This window comes from Marmota flaviventris, chromosome 3 (assembly GCF_047511675.1).
Source record: "Marmota flaviventris isolate mMarFla1 chromosome 3, mMarFla1.hap1, whole genome shotgun sequence".
NCBI classification, from domain to species: Eukaryota; Metazoa; Chordata; class Mammalia; order Rodentia; family Sciuridae; genus Marmota; species Marmota flaviventris.
Genome location: NC_092500.1, coordinates 109,230,963 through 109,249,187, shown reverse-complemented (window position 1 = coordinate 109,249,187; position 18,225 = coordinate 109,230,963). Strand labels below are relative to the sequence as shown.

The 18,225-nt window shown below is 38.0% G+C and overlaps 1 protein-coding gene across 2 annotated transcripts in view; it reads right to left on the bottom strand.

Annotated features, from left to right (window-relative positions):
- Positions 1 to 18,225, bottom strand: part of Fut10 (fucosyltransferase 10) — a 200,049-nt gene that overhangs the window by 86,749 nt on the left and 95,075 nt on the right. Inside the window, exon 6 of one of the 2 annotated variants that reach the window (XM_071610222.1) lies at positions 3,200 to 3,366. In XM_071610222.1, the coding sequence (XP_071466323.1) occupies positions 3,200 to 3,366 (167 nt within the window). Of the gene's footprint in view, positions 1 to 1,865; positions 3,367 to 18,225 lie in introns of those variants that run through there. The other variant, XM_027939357.2, reaches the window with a different exon arrangement.

Here is an 18,225-nt window from a genome sequence, read left to right as displayed (position 1 = left end):
CTAAAATAAATAAATTATGCTAATGAACTGCCATCTTTAGCAGGAATTATGTTCCACCAATGGCTTTTTTTAAATGTATAATATTACCCCAGGCATTTCAAGTTCAGGTTTGTATTGTACTTGGATTCACACAGTGTTCTCTGGATTCTGAGCTGGCTCTCCTATATGTAACATTCAGTGTGTGACTGAAAAAATGATACTCATTTTTTTCTTGTGTCTTTTATTTCTGAAGAGTGCATAGCATACTTATGTGTTCAATCTATTACCATAATGCTAATGACCCCAACTAATATTCTAGATACTATAAATTAGTCTTTCTAGTTACTATAAACTAGTCCTTAATAGCAACAAATAAGCCAGTCACAGCCTTTGGGGTCTGAAATATCTGTACATGATTGAAGGTCAGAGTTGCCTCCATTTTCAGGTGGAGACCAGGAGACTATTAAATAGCCTTAGGGATCACTGTCACACTAGGTTACGTCTGTATTCCGCAACATTTCTGGAAAGGTTTCTGTCCACCTTGTCATATCACTTTGAAAATTTGTCCTTGAGAACAATCCAAGTGAAATATAATGAAACGCTAAACAGAATGCTGTATTGAACAAAGTTTTCAGAGCCATGAGGCATTCCTCACAACAGTGCTATAAGTCAGACCCCTTTCTTAATCATGTTTCACAAATGAAGACAGTAAGGTGAAGATAAAGGTGTGGCATGATGGAATACACACAGACAATTGTATAAGAATTGTGTAAGATAAGAATCCTGTTACCATGGGGACCACTTCTCACTCCCTAACAGTGATTATCAGACAAGACAGTGTTGTCTCATGAATGAAAATCCTGTTGAAGCAGCACATGCTAAGCAAAAAAATAAAGTCTCAAATCTGTGGGTAGGGACTCAAAGAATCTCAAAGAACCCCTGAGTTATTTTCTTTGAAATACATCCTCTGTTCAAGCCTGTGGATTTCTCTCTTCACCATCCTCTTCCCCGACAAAATCTTTAGACTGCATTGCACAATTTCATTTCACTAAATTTGTTTGGGGATACATAATTCAGAAAACTTTAAGGAGGATTTCATCTAGGAACTCTTCATAAAGAACTAGGATACGACAAGAGTACATGGATTACTGAGGTTTCAGACATGCTAGATATAAGCACTGGATATTTGTTAAGGCATTTGTGGAGAGAACACAAGCTATCATAATATCTTGCCGGAGGCATAAGTCAATTCTCAGTTTTCTCTTTCAAAAAGAACATTACTTCACTCAGTATATAATTTAAAACCTGATCTTTTAACAAATTCTTCCTTTCCAATGTATACTACTTTGATATCATCAGATAAAAAGAGAAATAAAGCTCCCCTATTCCCAATACCACCCAAGAAGTATGCTCCTTCCTGCAAAAAAAAGGGCACACTTCCTTTGACAGTCACTCTGACCTACTGACTTAGTAAAAGCACTTACTAAATTAAACTTCTTAAATTTTAGTAAATTAAAGAATATTACATAAAAAAAATTTCAAAGACTAACCCCATCACTTCTTTGTAGATGCAAAACTAAGGCCCTACTATGCTGGGGGTATAGCTCAGTGGTAAAGTGCTTACCTAGCAGATACAAGGCCATCTCCAGCATCATTAAAAAAAAAAAAATAGCAGTTCAGGGGTTAAGGCAAAAGGATTTCAAGTTCAAGGCAACTTAATGAGACCCTAAACAACTTAGTGAGACCCTGACTCAAAACTAAAAATATAATAATAATAAAAAGTACTAGGGATAGAGTTCAGTGGTAAAGAGCCCCTGGTACTGAATGTAATCTCCAGTACCAAAAACAAACAACAACAACAACAAAAAACAACCCGGAGGCTCACGTAAGTTAACAGATTTGTACAAGATCACATTTAATTATGGCAGACTTGGGTCTGGGAAGAAATTAGTCATAGACACCTTCTCCCACCCAGCAAAGTGACCTTCACCTGCTGGTGCCACAAGCAGAGAGAACACTGTATAAGAATGACACAGCTCACTGCTGGGCACATCAAGGGCACTGGCCACCAACTCATGGAATAAAAGTCAGTGTTGTTCTCCTTGTCTCTCATGGAACTACAGGAGACACCCCAGATAAGACAGCTGACCCTTAACAGGATAGGAAACCAGGAAATGCTCATGAACTGAACGCCTGTGGCTGCCCACCATGACAGGTTGTATATCATCCTAAAGACAAATCAGCTTCAACACAACTGGAGTGCCTGGGGCATTCAGTTCTACTCTCACGTTGATCAAAACATATAGGCTGTCCAGGCAAACCAGACAAATCTTATTATTCTGCTCAGAAGTATAAGGAACAACTGGTTAATCTCCCTGATCAAAATACACAGGAAGAAATTACTCCTTTATGAGACATTCCACTTGGGAGGGAAGACAGGAGGCAGCCTGGGGCAAGGTGAACATAAGAAAGGTCAGAGAGGCAGCTGACAGCACAGAGAATGGAGCCATATAAATAAAGGTGTGTCGTGATGGTATGCACACAGACAATTGTATAAGAATATTATATATATATATATATATATATATATATATATATATATATATAATCTTTTGACATAAAAAGCAGATAGTGCATTAGTTTGACACAGTTTTTTCTACTCCCTTGCATGCCTGGAAACAAACAGATGGAATCTTTTATTGCCAAATTCTAATGCATTTCATGTTCATGCTCAGCATAGAAACATTTGGCTTGCCAAAAGCCAGTAAGTTGCTGATCGTTTAAGATATACATGGAGGAGTGACTATCAAAAGTCCCAGCTAGATACTGTGGCCCCACTGCAGCAAGGAAAACACTCTATTTAGGTGAATTTTTACAAAAAGCAGCAAGTATGTGGGTCCAAACATGTAAACTAAAGATGATCAATGTCCATAAAAAAATATTTATTTTTTCACTATAAAAAATACAGAAGCAAACCCCTAAGGGTAATAATTCATATCTGTTACTTGATAGGGCTCATTATGAGAACTGTAGCAATTAATGTTTATCCTAAAGGATAGTCAACAGAATAGCTATTATAGTCAGACATTAAGGCAACCTAGAAAATAAATCTCATAAAGGCTTTAGTCTATGTTATTCTGATACTTTTGGAAATTACTCCTTAAACACTAGAGCCCAAAACTCTTGAGTTGAAAAATTTTGATTCCTATCCACCAGCCACCTCAGTGCCTGGGCTTCTTTCTTGGACTGCTGGAAGCTTGGTATCCACATCTCTCGCAGGGAGTTCCTACGCGGAGCCAGAGGAACTGGAGACGAGAAAGCAAACGTGGTAGGTTCCGGGCAACTCAGGTGTGTAACTTCAGCCTTCCATTTTTTGGGGGGTAAACCCTGCAAGAGACAAGAGAAAAAGAACTTAAGACAGAATAAGGAAGCCCAATTTCCATGTTTCCATCTCATAATAATAGAACACAACACATACTCTCCCTAAAGCAAATATCTTCCCTAATGATGTCTCAATAGTTATACTGTTCAACAGTTGAAGGGGAAAGAAGGTATCTAATCCTTATGGAGACTACTCTGGGTACCACACACACAACTAGACAGCTGCATAGATTGTCTCATTTAATTCTTATGACAAGCAAATTAAATAAGTACCACTACCTTATTTTAGAGAGGTGGGAACTAGGGTTCCAAGAGTTGTAAAAACTGTCCCAAACAAATCTTGATATAACTAAAATGTAACCTAGTTCTCTCTAGATTCTAAAGAATTCTCCTTGCTTTTGTTATTATTTGTTACCTCAGTTATGTATTTAGTTCCCTTTACCTGAATGTCACTGCCACTATGATCCTCCCTGCTGCTATGAGCTTGGTCCATGCCCTTTCCTGGTTTATTTCCATGGTCTCCTGACTAGTGATCCTCATTTTTCTTGATTCAGTGCTAGCCTATACTCAGCAGCTCTTTGCATTCCAAGTTTAAGACCAAGTTTTTTGATGCCCTACAAATTTAAGATTTGGTCCTCTAATAATTTTCTAAGAGAAAAGAAAGAAAGGAGAAAGAGAAAAAAAAGAAAAAAGAAGAAGGAGGAGGAGGAGGAGGAGGAAAGAGGGAGGAAGAAGGAAGAAGAAAGAAGGAAGAAGGGAGAAGGAGAAGAAGAAAGTGAAAGAAAGAGACTCCAGAATGTCAGCCTGAACGTACACACCTAATTTCATTTGCTTATTAAACACCATTAAAACAGGAGTAAAATGATTGTCTTTGGAAATTAAGAACCTGTAAGAATTGAGAGACGAGAAGATGGCAGAATTGTAGTAAAGTGTTGGGCACTAGAATAAACAGGTGGGACAGCAGTAAACAGTGCAGCAGCCGAAGTGTGAGATGCAAAGCAGCCTATTTTACATTGCAGAACCCCAAAGAATAAGAGGCAACAGATACCCCTGGAAGTGGAAGAGGGGCAACAAATTTAAAAGAATTAATAGAAAGTCTGATAAAGGTTTGAAAGACAAAGCTGGAAAATATTCAAAAACTAGAAGAAAAAGTATTTGAAGATTGGACCTCTGGGATCAGTTCAACACCAGACCACCAATTCATGAGATCCACTATGCAAATATCAAAAGTTCCAGCAAAGAGAGAGGAAAGGGAAGAAATGCCCAAGGAAATAATTCAAAGAAATTTCCCAAAGGTGGAAATCCTCACTTCCAGATATAAAAGTCCCAGTGAGGGCCCAGCATGACCATCACAAGAATCTCTTGCCAAAGTGCATTTTTATGAAATTTCCAAAGAAAAAGATTCTATTGTTGTAGGGACAGATGAAGCAAGGCACCGAAGATAGCAGGACACTGTTTTATTTGGCTGCAGCCAGGTTCAGAGGGCACAGCTTTTGCTGTAATCAATCAATCCCCTGAACCCCGAGTTCAGGTAGTTTCAGAGTTTCATACCCAACATGTAAGGGGAGGGGCTCAGAAGTTCACATTCTGCAGAAGTTCACATAAAAGCAGTTTTTTCTTTCACTGTTCTGGGCAAGTTAACCCTTCAAGGACAATACCTGAGAAGGGGAGAGCTTTTTCTCCCCCTTTCTTTCCTCCCCCTGCCAGCTGTTACCATGGAGCCCAAATGGCAACTTCTCTTCTCTTAGGAATGTAGACATCTATGTGAAGCCCCAGCTCAAGGCCAAAGGCCTTGTTTGCACATTTCTACAAACTACTATACTGGATACATGTTTGTGAGAAACTAGTAAGGGGGTGTCCAGCACCTGGAGTGCTGATTTCTTCCTGGCCAGTGGCCAAGTAAAACAGGACAACACGAAAATAGGAAGTTTATCTACATTGGACTCTTTTGCTGACAGTCCTAAAATCAGCCATGGTGAAGATTTCCGGAGAGGCCCAGTTAAGTCTTTTCTGTGGAGAAAAGGGATGCCACTACACTACACCTCCCTGGTAGGACAAGCCTAATGCAAGGACCAGAAGTTAGGATGGTTTTGGATTTCCTGGTAGCAATACGGGAAGTTAAGAATCAATGGTGAGATTCACTGATGAATGCAAAGTTTAGTGAATAAAACTAAAACTACGGAGAAAAAGGATAGCTGCATATCTTCAAAATATTTCACCAAAAGTACTTTTAATTACTCTGGTGGTCTGGTACTTTTTACACATGCCCACTAATTATTTGTATTTCTCTCTTAAGGAGATAAAAGTTTAATTCCTCTCCCTTTGAATCTGGGCTGGACCTAGTGATTCATTAAGTGAAAAAAATGAAAGTCAGTTTTTCATAGTAGAAAAAACCAGTAGACACCAGCCTTAATAAAGTTAATACTACCAGTAATGTCATGTGGCTATCATGCAACCCCCTGAGATGAGACACAATGAGGATGTTTTCTCTTCTTTAGTATTATTTCCCAAAATCTATAACCCAAGTGTGAACTTGAGAAAGAAAACATTAGACAAACCACATGATGGGCTATTTTATAGAATTATGACCAACACTGTTCAAAAGTCATTAAAAATAAGGAACGTAGAGATCACAGATTGAAGGAGACTAAGGACAGATGATGGCTAAATACAACCTAGAACCGGGATATGGTCCTGGAAGAGACAAAGTCTATTAGGAAAATATGATGAACAATGACTAAAGTTTATAGCTTAACCAAAATTAATTGTTGTTGAAAAATGTACCATGATTATGTAAAACATTAACATTAGAAGCCAGGTGAAGTGTACACAGAACTTGGAGCTTTCTTTTTAATCTTCTGTAAACAAATTATTTTTAAAAAAGCTTTTGAAAGGCACTGCAAAATGCCTTCAAAATTCTTAGAAAATTGATGTCTATTTTCATAGTTTACGCTCAAATTATTGCTTAAATGTTATAGTGGAATGAAGACATTTTTATATACTCTCCCAAATATCTCTTCATTGGAAGCTAGTAGAGCAGAACAGAATCGAGTAAGGAGATCCCAAGGTGATTACCAAAAACAACTTTGAGAAGACATTGTTCATCTTTATTGACTGGTAAGTACAAAGGCAGTCAGGCAGTATCCTGCTAAACTGAAGAATCGGGTGCAAGCAGCTAAGAACTATGAAAGGGGAAGCTGGGGTTCAAAATAAAGAACCATGTAACTGTCCAAACTGGCAAATGATAAAATAAGCTGTCTTTAAAATAATGAAATCACAAGGTGTGGTGGTGCATGCCTATACTCCCAGTGGCTCCAACAGCTGAGGCAGGAGGATAGTGAGTTCAAAGCCAGCCTCAGCAAAATGTGCTAAGCAACTCAGTGAGACAGTCTCTAAATAAAATACAAAATAGGGCTGGGGATGTGGCTCAGTGGTCGAGTGTCCCCTAGTTCAATAACCAGTATCCCCAAAATAATAATAATAATAAAATCATCAGCACAAGAAATTTTTTAGCACAAATTAGGGCACAACTTGTTCACAATATTTGAATCATCAGTTAGCAGGCAGCTGTACTCATCACATAACCTTCAATGGCCTTCTCAATACGGACCCTGTCTGTTTACATGAGACCATTGGAAATGACAGTCTATTTCATTTCCAGCCACTTGAGAAGACTCCACTCGACAGTGCAGGATAAGGTTCCGTCTGAAGGTGACATAACAGAGGAAAGAATCCTATAAAAAGGACTATTTCACTCCAACATTCTGCCAAAAATATTTCACAATATGACCTGAAGGAAGTGTGTTTGATGAAATCATTATGGCACTTTTAGAAATAACCAAGTTTGGGTATTCCTTTCTAGCTGAGATCTTGGGAAGAAAAACAAGCTATTTCTAAAATATGATTTTAAAAGATTTTCCTTCCAAAAAGAATATGGCTCCTTCTTCAACAATGAGGAAAGAAATCAGATAATCCTCAAATTCTGAACTTTTATTGAGTCTACTGGAGAACTGAATCCCAGAGTGAGAAACCCTTCCATGGAGAGTTGGATACATGATCTGCTTCACCTTTGGCAGAACACAGGAGAAAGCTGTGGTCACCATACAAACAGGTAATAAGAAATCAGGTAAAATTCTAACCCTTCCTTAAGTGTGAAGTATCGGCTACCCTGTCAGTTTGGCATAGCTGGGAGGGCCAGTTGCAAAAGGAAAGTTCTAACTCACTGAAGAGCTCGTTGCCATGCCTCTCATTCAATGCCAAGAAGGAAGATGAGGGTGGGGAGAAGACTGGAAAGGGCTCCCCACCTTGGCACAGTGCAGTGGCAGGAGGAAATCAACTTCTGCTTGGAAACATTCAATAAGCCTTCCCAACCTCCCCAGACCCTTCTTTGATAAAGTGAAAAAAGCCTTATGCCACTGAAGGAGTAGTAAGAAATCCTTCTGCCCCCAGATACAAGAGAAAAATCTATTATTTGCAGGGAATGGGGGGCGGGTCAAAGCAAAACTCCTCTCTCCTGGTTGGGAAAAAGTTCGAAACTATGTTGGGCCTAGGATCCTACAGTGATACCAGAGGTGACCTACACTGGTGAGGGACAAAAAACTCTCTCCCACCCAATCCAACCAAAAACACAAGACACTGTTTAGCTGCCATGGGAAGGAGAGGCTGGAACACTAGAAAGCTTCACCACTGAGACCTAGGGGTTGAGGGCCTGCCTAGACCTGGGGCTACCAACAAAAACCTGCCATACTGCCAATATGAACCTACCATGAAGTAACAGGAAACGGCAGTTACACAGCAAGAGGAGCGATGCAGGAATCAATAAAAGTTGAGAGTGGAGGATAAACACTGAGGAAAAAACTCTTTACCACTCCAGACCCCACTCTAAGCATGGGTAATAGCAAGGCTTAGTTACTAGATAAATGTTATTACTGAACAAATTTGAAGCCTGTGGAGTACTAAAGGTAATAACACAAATCCCAAATCTAGCTCAACTCCCTTACCCACTAACAGCCTGACAAAAAAGAAAACCTGCCCATTTCTACACACAAATGCTATTTACCTCAGTCTCTACACTCATGTGCATGATATTGAGCAATCCGTTAAAAAAAAAAAAAAAAAGAAGAAGAAGAAGACACATTTTTTTAAAATGGTCAAGAGCTAAAACAATCAACAGACTCAGATAATGGCACTATCAGGCAGGAACTTTAAAAATACCTAATGTTAAAAATTATAGTGGAGGGGTTGGGGTGATGGTTCAGTGGTAGAGCACTTACCTCACATATGTGAGGCACTGGGTTTGATTCTCAGCACTGTATACAAATAAATGAATAAAAATATAATGGAGAAGGTGAAAAAATATGCATGAACTTAAGACTTAAATCAGTCAAGAGATGTAATACAAAGCAAGGATCAAATATTCTGAGATCAAATATTGTGAGGTCATCACATTAAAAAGATAAGAGAAAAAAATAAAAATAAGGAACTGCCGAAATTCAATCAGGAGGATACAAAATTTAAACAGATCAATTTCAAGCAATAAAAGATGCCATCAAAAATCTACCAAGAAAGAAAAGGCCAGGACCAGATTCTCAGCCAAGTTCTATCGGACCTTCAAGGAAGAACTCACACCAATCCTCCTCAAATCATTCCATGAATTAGAAAAGAAGGAAATCCTTCCAAACTCATTCTAAGAAGCTAGTATCACCCTGATACCAAAACCAGACAAAGATACATCAAGGAAAGAAAACTTCAGACCAATATCCCTGATGAATATAGATGCAAAAATTCTTAATAAAATACTAGCAAATCACATACAAAAACATGTTAAAAACATAGTGTACCATGATCAAATGGGGTTCATCCCAGTGATGCAAGGTTGGCTGAACATATGAAAATCAATAAATGTAATTCATCACATCAATAGACTTAAAGACAAGAATCACATGATTATTTCAATAGAAGCAGAAAAAACATCTGAGAAAACACAGCATCCACTCAAGATCAAAACACTAGAAAACTAGGAATAGTAGGAACATACCTAAACATTGTAAGAGTTATATATACTAAACCCAAGGCCAACATAATTCTAAATGGAGAAAAACTGAAAGCATTCCCTCTAAAAACTGGAAAAAGACAGGGATGCCCTCTGTTACCACTTCTGTTCAACGTAGTCCTTGAAACTCTAACCAGAAAAATTAGGAAAGAGAAAGAAATTAAAGGGATACAAATAAGAAAAGAAGAGCTGAAACTATCCCCATTTGCTGATGACATTCTATGTTTAGAAGACCCAAAGAACTCCACCGGAAAACTTCTAGAACTCATAAATTAATTCAGCAAAGTAGCAGGATACAAAATTAACACCCATAAATCAATTGCATTCCTATATAACAGTGATAAATCAACTGAAAGAGAAATTAGGAAAATTATTCCATTCACCATAGCCTCAAAAAAAAAATATTTTGAGAGTCATTATAACAAAAGAGGTAAAAGATATCTACAATGAAAACTACAGAACACTAAAGAAAGAAATTGAAGAAGACCTCAGAAAATGGCAAAATCTCCCATGTTCTTGGATAGGCAGAATTAACATTGTCAAATGGCCACACTACCAAAAGCGCTACACAGATTTAATGCAATTCCTATTAAAATTTCAATGACAACTATTCATAGAAATAGAAAACACAGTCATGAAATTCATTTGGAAAAATAAGAGACCCAGAATAGCCAAAGCAATCCTTAGCAAGAAAAGCTAAGCAGGAGACATCACAATACCAGACCTTAAATTATACTACAGAGCTACTATAAGAAAAACAGCATGGTACTGGCACCAAAACAGACATGAAGACCAATGGAACAGAAGAGAAGACACAGAAAAAACCCACACAAATGCAATTATCTCATACTAGACAAAGGTGCCGTAAACATAAAATAGAGGAAAGATAGCCTCCTCAACAAATGGTGCTAGGAAAACTGGAAATCCACATGTAGCCAAATGAAATTGAATCCCTGATCTCTTACCCTGCACAAAACTCAAAGTAGATCAAGGACCTAGGCATTAGACCAGAGATGTTGCACCTACCAAAAGAAAAAGTAGGCCCCCAACTTTCTCATCATGTCGACTTAGGAACTGACTTCCTCCACAAGACTCCTAAAGTGCAAGAAGTAAAATCAAGAATCAATAAACAGAATAATATCAAACAAAAAAGCTTCTTCACAGCAAAGGAAACAAACAAGGATATGAAGAAAGAGCATACAGAAAAGGAGAAAATCTTTGCCACCTGCACCTCAGAGCATTAATCTCCAGGATATATAAAAAAAAAACTCAGAAAACTTAACACCAAAAAAAAAAAAAAAACAAAACAAATAACCCAATCAATAAATTAACAAAGGAACTGAACAAGTACTTCACAGAAAAAGAAATAGAACGGTCAACAAATATATGAAAAGACTGTTCAACATCTCTAGCAATTAGAGATATACAAATTAAAACCACACTGAGATTCCATCTCACTCCAGTCAAAATGGTAATTATCAAGAATACAAGTAATGATAACTTTTAGTGAGGATGTGGGGAAAAGGTACACTCACACATTGCTGGTAGAACTGCAAATTGGTGCTACCACTATGGAAAGCAGTATGGAGATTCCTCAGAAAACTGGGAATGGAAGCAATATTCTCCCAAAGCAAAGTTATCCCACTCCTCAGCATATACCCAAAGGACTTAAAATCAGTATACTATGGCGACACAGCCACATCAATGTTTGTAGCAGCTCAATTCACAATAGCTAAGCTACTGGAACCAACCAACCTAAGTGCCCTTCAACAGATGAATGGATAAAGAAAATGTGGTATATATATACACAATGGAATATTATTCAGCCATAAAAAAATGGCTTTGTGACTTTTGCCAGTAAATGGATGGAGCTGCAGACTATCATGCTAAGTGAAATGAGCCAATCCTAAAAAAATCAAAGGGTGAATGTTCTGATACGTAGATGCTAACACACAATAAGGTGGGGGAGGGAAGAACAGAAGTTTATTGGGTTAGACAAACAGGAATGAAGTGAAGGGGGGTGATGAGATAGGACAGAAATCAGACATAACTTCCCTATTTCACCACCAGTGAAACTCCACATCATGTACAACCACAAGAATGGGATCCTAATTAGAGTAAGTTGTATTCCGTATTTGTAGAATGTGTCATAATGCACTCTACTGTCATGTATATCTAAGAATAACAAAAATAAAGAACTGGATTGTTAATATGTAGAAAACATGATGTAACTGACAATTTCCCACTTGGAACTGTTCCTTCACATATTTCGTCTAAAATATAAAAAGCAGTGAAAAATTACTTCAGGAAACTCCAGTTAGAAAGTAAGTTCTGTTAACCCTAAGAGAGACTTTCTGCTTTGTTCTGTTTAAATATAAATAGGAAACCTCTAAATTATCCATCTTTTAGAGTCATGTCACACTAAATCCACTTTTCCCAGAAATCCTCCCCATTTCATACCTCATTTATCCTTCTAACTTCACAAAATCATCCCATCTACTTAAAACATTAATACTTAAGAAGAAAAGTTTTGACCCAAGGAGTTTATTGGATGACTTTTAATAAATGACATCTATGATATAAGCATAAATTTTTACTCTGTGAGTAGATATTGAATAAAAGTTTGCTCAAAGAAAAGAAAATGTAAAGAAGCTCATTCTCTCCCAGCAAGTGTCCACTTAAGGTTGTTACTCCTAGTGGTGATTTAGTACTAGGGATACATGATGCTAAAAGCTTTAACATGAGAATACAACTAAATGCATCTTTTGTTTCTAGGGTTCATCATCTTTGGTCAGAAGTTAACAGAAACGCTGTTAATGCAGAGTCGGAGCACTGGGGCAATAGGACTAACAACTAACAACCGGCTGACAGTAATTAGGATGGTCCTTTGGTAGATTCTTCTAGAATCTCTACCAGAAGTGTTCACGCCTATCAGAAAACCTTTCCCTCCCATCAAAGATCATTTCTATTGCTATTTAATAATATTTTTCTAAACTGTAAGACCTATCTATGACAGGGACCATGTATTTTATTGTCTACCCAAATAATGTCAGAAAAAGAGCATATCCTCAATGAAAATGTTTCTCAATAGTCTATTCAATAAATGAGTGGAGACTTCCAGATTTAAAAAAAAAAAAAAAGATTGACTAAACATACATTTTAATAATGAGAGTAAGGAGTTTTCTAATATGACATAATCTCACAAGGAAAGACAAAATGGTGGAGAAAGAGTAACAAAATTTTGGAAATGGCAAAATCAATGACTTAGTTGATCGGAGAAAGTTCTAAGAAGCAGAAAAGCAACTCTGAACACTACAATGGGCCCAAGAAATTCTAGAATTTAGTGACATAAGAAAACTCTGGAAGTGAGTAAAAAGCAGGGGCTAAAACCAGAAAAGGCACTTGTTTTGGCAAGAAGCAATAGAAGTCATGAATCACTCTGCACAAACAAGAAACTGATGCTCCCCTATCCCACCAAGTCAGGTATCTCTAAGAATCTTGTATGGTGGGTCATTAGGTTTAGGGAGAGTGGGGCATAGTTGAAGGTGAGGGCACTCTACTCTAGCAGACACCTCTTAGGTGCCTGAACCATCTCAGCCAGAACAGTTTGGGCTATTCATGGCCCTGGACAATTGCACACCTCAGCTTCTTCCATGTGACTCCTTTCCTGCCCTAAGATTTAACTGCCGATGTCACTATGAACTCTTCTCAGCAACTGATCACCCAAGTGCAAGCCAAAAGTAAGTGGGATTTAAGTCCAGTTGGAAAAATTTTTACTTACAGAAGATTAGAGTCAATGGATAAATTCACCCCCCTCCCTTACCCTGATCTTGAGATGCTCTATGTGCTTCTCATTGGAAGGTTGAAATAATTAACCATTCGTCCCATTTAAAAGCACTCATCTCAGTCACATCCTTATATTTGCCCCTCCTCCTTCACTGCTTCACTCACCTCTTCCTCCCTCCATCTCTACAGGATTACACTTCATAATATAATCACAGCACATATGCCGCTGCTTCCCTTTGTCTTTTGTGGAACCCAGGTTAAAAGTGTTGGTGCTAGGAGTGGCCCTAAAAGGTATTATTCAACTGATGACAATAAAAGCCCCACTACTGGTGGTAAATAACCACTAAAACCAATAAGGATATCACCTTTCACTTTGCACATGAGTGAAAAATGCAGGGCCTGCTCTAAGGAGAAATAACTCATAAACCCAAAAAGCCCCTGAAAGCTCTGGCTAGAACACACTGCCAAGAACTGGGGAAGCATATGTAGGGTATATCTTGAGGCATTTGGATCAGAGTGAGAGAAATATGAGGATAAATAGGAAAAACTTTATGGACCTAGAGAGACACACTTATGATATGAAATACAATACTCTGGCAAGAAGTAGGACCTGAAGCTGGTCCTAATGATTTGTTGAATGTCTCCTTGAAACTGGGACATGATGAGGGTGTACTGTAAATGAGACCGAAATGGCAAAGCTTGCTCGGCATAATATCAGGAAGATGGTAAGAAAGCTCAGGAGCTGGAAAAGTTAGGATGGATTTACTACGTAAGACTGAGAACCAACCCAAAGGACACTGAGAACTCAAGAGGACACTTTACAACTTCAGTATGGGAAGAATGACTGACATGAGAGAAGAGAGAAGGACTGACACTTTTTATCAGTGTGCCTCTAGAAACAGAGTCTCTAAAAATAAAAATTATATATATATATATATATATATATATATATATATATATATATATTTTTTTTTTTTTTTTTAAGCAAGCTCCAAAATCAGGGAAAGTACCATAATGATTAGGAATGCCACACTAGAGTTGCCTCACTCACAGGATTTGTAGCATTTCTGCAGGTGAGATAGATGGTGGTCAAAGTAACTAAGTTACTCATATTGTATAACCAAAAGGGATAAATCATGAAGAGAAAATGAATGGTAGTTACCACAATGGAACTCACTGTTTCAAAAACTAAAATTAGGTCACAGAGCAGAGCCACTGGCTGAAAGGTCCATTGCTGCAGTTCATTATTCATTTGAGAAGAAAAGCAGAATATTGAGATTTTCAAAGACTGCTGGATACAGGGTCTGAAGCTGACAGTTGCCAGAGGCTCAAAACTGCACCATGACCCTCTGTTTAGAGTAGGAGCACATCGTGACCTGATGATAAATGAAGTTGTTGCCTACGCCTAGTAGCTCCAATGCTTCTACAAATACACCTTGTGTTTATTTCCTTGGTTCCTGAGTGAGTATGTGGGGAAGTTGTACTTAGCAGCTGGAGGAAACTTCATATAAATTTCTTAATCTGAGGGTCTAAGAAAAAAATCATGACAAAAACCTTCAAACTGCCCCCTTTAGTCAGGATGCTGACTGAAGCTATACCATATCCTTGGGGAAAACTTCAGAGATCAACACCTGTATCAGACTGAGGGCTTGTCCTCATGATCCCCACTCACCCCCTTTTAATTTACTTTTCTTACTCTTGACAAAAACAAGTTAAATCATGGCTGAAGATGGCATATATTATGACCTTAACCTAATAGTGAACCAACTACCACTGCCCTACTGAATGTGCTATCTATGTAAGACCAACACTACTCCAACCAATATCTGATATTAATGACCACAAATAAGTGTCCACTGACAAGAAGCTCTTAACAAGCAGGTTGATAATATGGTTTGTCTTGGATGTCACCCAGCTTCCATGCTGTTACCCATTACTGTTCTTTGGCCCACGAACCAAGAAGACATGATTGCAATGATGCAGGTTATGCATGAACCAAAAAGCTTCAGCTCCCAAACATGAAGGCAGAATTCATTACTGCCATTTTTTTAATACCTTGCCTACCAGCAACAACGATCAATGCTATGAACTTTAGATATGGCACCATTCTTTGAAGGAGACCATCTAGCCTCTTACTGACTAAAATCCTTTCACCCAGAAGGAGCAGAAATTTGTCTTTGCTGAAATTGACACCTACTTTAGACACATATTTGACTTAATTTCCACCCCCTGCCCAAATTCTGCCAACACTGACCATCCAGGGGTTACAGAATAGCTTCTTTAGCAACATGGTAACTTGTAAACACTAAGACGACCTAAGAACCCACTGTATATTGAAGGAGATATCAATGGACAACTGACAGCTAACAACATGCAGTATGACCCTGAGCACAGGATTTATTTCTTTCACGTTAGTGACCCCATCACTAAGAAGAAGTCAGAATAGTCTTTTAGTAACTCAGCATAAGTAACAGTGCAAGGATAATACTTTATGGGTTTATTAAACCAGTAGTTGATATCTGGTATTGTATTCCAAGCAGCTAGACAAAATAGTTCTAGGAAACCCCCAGTTGAAGTAGGATTGACTAACCTCACCATAATTCTTTGACCCATTTGCTTATTTTGTGTTTTTTATTCCTGCAACTTGAGTCTTTTCTGGGTTCCCAGGTAGAGTGGGAAATGGGAATCTTTTCCACTAGGAGCATAGGAAGGTTTCCACTGAACTTGAATCTACAGAACTACAACTACTCCCTGGTCACTTTGAGTCCTTAATAGCAATGGATTAGCAGGAAAAATAAAGAAATTTCTGTAGTGGTGGTAATAATGGACTAATAATTAGCTAATGTTGCAGCTATACAATGGAAGTAAACTGGGCATATCCAGGACTGGGCAGTGTCCATACACAAATGAATTTCATATCCAATGTGAAAGTGTAATTGCAGTAATCACTGCCTAAGAGGGGCAAGGCAACTACAGATTCCTATGGGAAGAAAGTCTGGTCACCAAAGGCAAGCAATCCAAACGATTCAAAGTTACTGGCCAATAGTGAAGGAAATAAAGAATGGGTTGTGAAACAGGAAAAGGATGCATATCGGTTATTGACTTTGGGTCACCTGCAGCAATGAGGTCTAAACCTTATTTCATTAACCCTCTTGTCCAAAGTCTTTCAGAGAGCTGGGCTGACCAACTGGACTTATACTTCCTTACTCAGGGAAAAAAATGATAATCTCCCCTCCTATCATTATTAAATACTATAGTATGAGACCTGGACACAGAGGAAAGATAAGGGAATCTGGGTGATATCAAGAATGGATGATATTAGATACTTTTCATTTCATCATTTCAAATCCCCTCAGCATAAATGGACTCTCATTCCATTTCTACATATGCTTGACAGATTTCACATAGACATGACCTGAAAGAACACTGGCTATTACCTGCACCAATGCCTTTCATTTCCTACCCCAAGACTTCCACGCTGATATTGCTTTGAGATCACATAGGAAGCTGACATGCATACATGTACATCCAGAGCGTAGGGAAGTTAACACACCATGGGACAAACCTATGACCAAGGGGTCATAGAACCAGTGGATCAATTCTCTCTACAGTCTTCCTACAAGCATTAAGAAAGTATTTAGATTTGGGGAAGCACATTTCTATAGATAAAGCAATCAGTCACACTTAGTAGTGGCTAGGACAATTAAGGTATCTTTGTGTTAACTCCTTCCCTGCTTTACCCTCCTTGGCCTTTACTCTGGCTTACTGGGATTATACTCATTAATAAAATAATAGTACATAAGCCTCCTGCTCAGGCTATATCTGGGTATGTATGGAGAAAAATCTAAGCTATTAACATATACTCAAGATACAAGGTGTAATGCACAACTTTCAGTTCTGAATGCTGGCAGACATAGCTTTCTTTTTCCACTCAGCAAACAGAACACTTGCAACCAAGCCAGCACCTCCCTTGAAGGAGATTAGAAGAGCAAAATGATAAATAAGTCAATTCATGTAGAAGACACAAAATTACTAAATATTTATTTACCTAATAACAGAGCTTGAAGACACTTGAAGCAAATATTAACAGAACTGAAAAAAGAAATCAACTCAAAATGGATTAAAGACCTGAGAATTAAACCAGAAACTATACAACTCCTAGAAGTTTTCTTCTAGGGTCAACATTTCAACATATTGTCACAGGCAATGACTTTTCCAATAGGACTCCTAAAGCTCAGGAAATAATGCCAAGAGTTAATAAATGGGACAGCATCAAATTAAAAAGTTTCTGCACAGCAAAAGAAACATTAGGAATGTGAAGACAGAACCTACCTAATTGGAGAAAAATTTTTGCTAGCTACTCTTCTGACAGAGTATTAATATCCAGAATATATAAAGAACTCAAAATACTTAACACCTGGGGCTGGGGTTGTGGCTCAGTGGTAGAGAACTTGCCTAGTATATGTGAGGCACTGGGTTCAACCCTCAGCACCACATAAAAATAAATAGATAAAATAAAGGTTAAAAAAAACACAGCAAAAAAACAAGCAACCAATTATGAATTAGGCAAATGAACTAAACAAACACATCTCAAAAACAGAAATACAAATGGCCAACGGCTATATGAAAAAAAGTTCCACATCATTAGCAAGTAGGGAAATGCATATCAAAATTTCCCTAAGACCTCAGTCAGAATGGCAGTCAGCAAGAATACTATCAATAATAAATGCTGAGGAGAATGTGGAGAAAAAGGAACACTTTTATACTGTTGGTGGCATTGTGAATTAGTACAACCATTATGGAAATCAGTAAGGAGGTTCCTCAATGACTAGGAATGGACTCACCATATAATCCAGCCACATCACTCCTCAGTATTTATCATAAAAAATTAAAGTTATCTTACTCTAGTGATACATGCACACCCATGTTTATAGCAGCACAATTCACAATAGCCATACTATGAAACTAGCCTATATGTCCATCAATGGCTAAACAGATAAAGAAAATGTGATATATATACAAAAAAA